General features: G+C 41.8%; 1 protein-coding gene across 1 annotated transcript; it reads right to left on the bottom strand.

The window, feature by feature from the left end:
• Nucleotides 1-1,349: 1,349 nt before the first annotated feature.
• Nucleotides 1,350-2,246, bottom strand: LOC149107561 (uncharacterized). The gene is given in 1 exon segment (XM_089296106.1): nt 1,350-2,246. A coding segment is annotated over 1 exon segment (897 nt).
• Nucleotides 2,247-4,251: the final 2,005 nt, after the last annotated feature.

Genomic DNA, 4,251 nt, shown 5'->3' with positions numbered 1-4,251 from the left:
CATTTTAATAAAGCCTTTTTCAAGTCGGTTGATAAAGTCGTTATAAATAACATGTTTAAAACGCTTGGTGTTTCATTGGCTCTGGTATCTTCATATTGGTTAGAACGTAATTTTTAGAGCTTAAAAGAATGAAGGCATAACTAGTCAGGCATTTTACGGAAGCTTACGGTAGATACCCTTTATTAAAAACAATTTTCACATCAAACTTACTTAAAACGGAAGAAAAGAGGATTCTACAGAAAAAAATATCTATTCAGTTGAAAGGAAAAAGAAAAAAAGGATAAATAGCTAAATACGTGAAACACTGATTTGGCGTCCCTCTGCGGGAGGCTGAACGCCATGCCTTTTCGAATTGAATCTTTGAATTGTAACCCCTTGGCCACAGGAGGACTTCTTGAATTGGGTAGCAAATTTAACGCTACCTATATGCACATGAAATATACTTTTTATTGACAGGCTAATCTTGCATTGAAATAAAAAATTTGGAGTGCCTCAGCGGGGGGCTGAACGCCATGCCCTTCCGAACCTAAGCTTGAAATACTGGGCTACAGGGGGACTCCTTTTATTGAGTAGCAAATTTAACGCCACCTATATGCAAATGAAATGTAGTTTTTACTGACAGGCTAAGCTAGCATCGAAAAATGAGCTACAAAAAAATGGCAAACCTTGTTTCAGTTATAGAGTTTTTTAAGTCCATTATTTAATCTTTTCAAAACAAAACAAAAATAAAGTTCAACACGAAAAAAAAGAAAAAAATTTGGAGCCCCTCTGCGGGGAGCCGAACTCCATGCCCTTCCGAACCGAAGCTCGGAAATGACACCACTGGGCTACAGGGGAACTTGTAGAATTGGGTAGCAATTTTAACGGTGCCTATATGCACATCAAATGTAGTATTTTGTCTCAACTTCACAACATATAAACACACAGCTAATAGGCAAATAAGTTTATTTGGGGACGGCCTGGCAAGAAGGAACTTAAACTACATGAATAAGAATCTACATAAATCAGCCAATAACTGTTCATCAGACAGGTATAAACTCTTATCACCGACAACTTGTACGATCTGTGCTTGTGGATTCTTGTAAAAAGCTCATCTTCAGAGTAGGTGTGAATACAATATGTATTTGACGACTGCGCACATTTATTACATATACACGTAAGACGTGCACAGACGTAACGCAAACTAAACAAGCTTTACATCTGACTGCCATTGTGGCTAGAGTGTCCACTATTTTGGACCAAAATCTCCTGCGTATACAAATATAACGTTTTTAAGCTCACAGAGCTAAGAAATTTGCACACAACTAGCAGACAGCCAGGTTTGTCCACAATTTGGACTAATCGCCATTTTAAAGCACATCATGCCAATTAGGCTGGGGTGTCCACAACTTTGGACGAAAATCCCCATGTACAAACATGTACAAGTGAAAAATATGGTCATTAATGCCATTATTAGCCCCCGAGATGGCCCCACCCGAACGCAAGGAATGAAGACCGAACTTAGATGGGTCAACTTCAATGTTTTTCAAGTCCCGTCGAAATCCATCGCGAATACATCTGTAGGTGATAGACTTATCAGGGGAGACTAACTTGCAAAAACCCTTCCCCTTGGAAATGAGCTTGAAAATAAGGTCCCGTGAATTCGGAGGAATGTGGAATTTATCTAAATACCTCCTGACCAGACAAACGGGACATGCGGGGCTAGACAGCTGAGAAGCGGAGCAGGACGTCTTTACTTCATGCACCTGAATTGCCAAGTCTTCATTAAGATAATATAACCTCTTCTAACTCTAGAAATTGATATTATCAAATCTGAAAAAGCCAGTGAAACAAAAAACATACATGGTAACATTACGCAAATCTACGGGGTTATCCAGGTTGGCATGGCTAACAATTTTATGGATCAAATGTGAGGAAATAGGTTCTTTACGGTTGACAGTAGCAGTGCCAAGAATTCTATTGGATGCCGACCCAACAGCCTCAACAGCACAATTCGTTTGGAGAGGGAACCCCAGCCACATCATGGATTCTTTTGCCCATTTAATGCTGTAAAAGGAGGAATCAATCACGCTGGGAGACTGGGACTGCTCAATGAGATGCTGAAAGTAAAGAGCTACCCGAAAAACTATTTTCCGTAAGCTTACAGGAAGTACTGTAGGCCTTAGAGGATCAATCTGTCCCTGAGACCCTGGATAAATCCATCTCCTGACATCACCTGATCTCGCCAGAAACCCGAGCAAAAACATCTGAGGAGACAAAAAAGAGCACAAAACGATATCTACATAATTGTAAGGAGAACATACAGCCAAGACATGCATGCGAGTCTTGAGTGGGTCTAAATCGTAAAAAATAAAAACGAAGCTGACAGGCAAGACGCTAAGAAATACATAGTGAACCTAAACCGGCTAACGTCAAAGAATGAAATGGAAAAAAACATTCTACGAAAGGAAATCTGTAAAAAACGTCTATGAACAAGAGCTACATTTGCCAGGGGGCAATGTGCAATACCCTCTAAGGGACGAGGGGGGGCCTAGGACGGCTGAAATCAATTCTAAGCCGCTACAAAATCGACGTTTAACGATCTGGAAGCAAAGAGGGAGTTGCGCACTTTCCCTTTGATGAACAATTCCTTGAGAAGGTACACCCAGTCGATGACAAAATTGCTCCAGTGGTCTTCCTCTTTAGAACAGGGATTTAGAAGAAAGAAGACTTGCGTAAGGGGACTATTAGGGTCTCTCTGGCATGGCACAGCTCCAAATGCTTAATGGTCCTAACAATGAGGCAGATTGGGGGACACAACCAATTGTTAATAAATCGCCAGTCCTGGCAAAACGCATCGAATGTTTCGGAACTCACCTAGGGTTAAATCTGCGTGGTTTGGCGTTGTAACTGCAGGTAAACCAGTCCACGGTATGAGGGCCCTAAAGCTCATCTGAGCCCTGAAAGATAACATCGTTTAGTTCATAATCATTAGAATCGATACGCTTGCTGATTAGTTCCGCTTTATAGTTTTAAAGGTCCCTGGGGATCCACGTAGGACACAAAGATATACTACGAAACTGTAGGGTTGGGGTTTAGACTACGAAACTGTAGTCAGATTTGAAACGCTATGGAAGTCAAGCAATTGAAGGTCGACCTTCCGGCTGCCGTTAAGTAGAATGGAAGCGACATTCTGGTCGTCAGAATACCAGACGACTTTAGAACATGACAGATGTCTTGCAAACGTTTCTAAGGCGAGGCACACAGCCTAAAGTTCCCTCCACGTCGAACTTTGCGGGCAATTAGTGATCAACCAGTTCTGGTGAAACACTAGTTCAACCTCCGGTTGCAATTGCACGAACGCACCACAAGCTGAATCAGAAGCATCAGAAAAACTAATCTTGGCAGGAAGAGATTTAGCTCCCAATATACTTTGCTATTTAGGGTGTGGACTTTGCTATTTAGGGTGTGTCTCCAAAAATCAATTTCAGAAATGGCATCCTGGGATAGCAATACTACATAGTCCCAGGAAAATCAGGCCAGCAATGCTTGCTACGCGCTTGACGTGAACGCGCTTGGGATGCTGAAGGGTAGACAAGGTCTCTAAGTCGTGAGAAAGCTTGGAGATTCGTCCTGATGGAATCATCGGAAGTGTCGAGAATAACTCCCAACCCCTTATGATCTGTATGGTTTCCCATTGGGACTAGTCTTTATTGGTAACAAAGCCGGAATTCAGTACGAATCGGAATGCACGCCACGACTAAACTATTTGTTTTGGTCGAAAAAGGGTCAGCTCCCCCACCAAGGCCGTAATCAAGAAATGATGGCTGTGGGAATGCCCCCACTGCCCCATCATTAAAAAAGCGGCTAAAACATTTCAGTAAATATGAAAGGGGCTGAAGACAGCCCAAAAGGAAGGACGCAAAACTGAAAATATCTGAAAGATCTAGTTCAAAATCCCAAGCGAACGTAAGGAACTTTCGATGCGCGGGAAAAATTTCTATGCGATAATATCCTGACTTGAGATCAAATTTGAATAACTGATGAAAGTGTTTATAAAATACGTGATTTGAATGGCGAGACTTAAGTCTTCACATTTAAACTTTCGTTTGAAGATAAAACTGTTCACGTGCCTTTAGTCCAGAATCAACTTTTGTTTGCCGGAGCTACGCGTGGAAACAGAAAGCGGGTTGATAACATCAGGCACGCAAAAAGTCTCTTCAACAAGGTTAGCATGGAGCAGTTCATTAACAGCCTTTGGACACGAAGGAA

The sequence above is a fragment of the Orbicella faveolata genome, unplaced genomic scaffold, assembly GCF_042242905.1.
Source record: "Orbicella faveolata isolate gen_17 unplaced genomic scaffold, um_ofav_v1 contig_26, whole genome shotgun sequence".
Taxonomy (NCBI): Eukaryota; Metazoa; Cnidaria; class Anthozoa; order Scleractinia; family Merulinidae; genus Orbicella; species Orbicella faveolata.
Note: the sequence above shows the minus strand (reverse complement) of the source record. Positions and strands in the feature narration are given on the sequence as shown.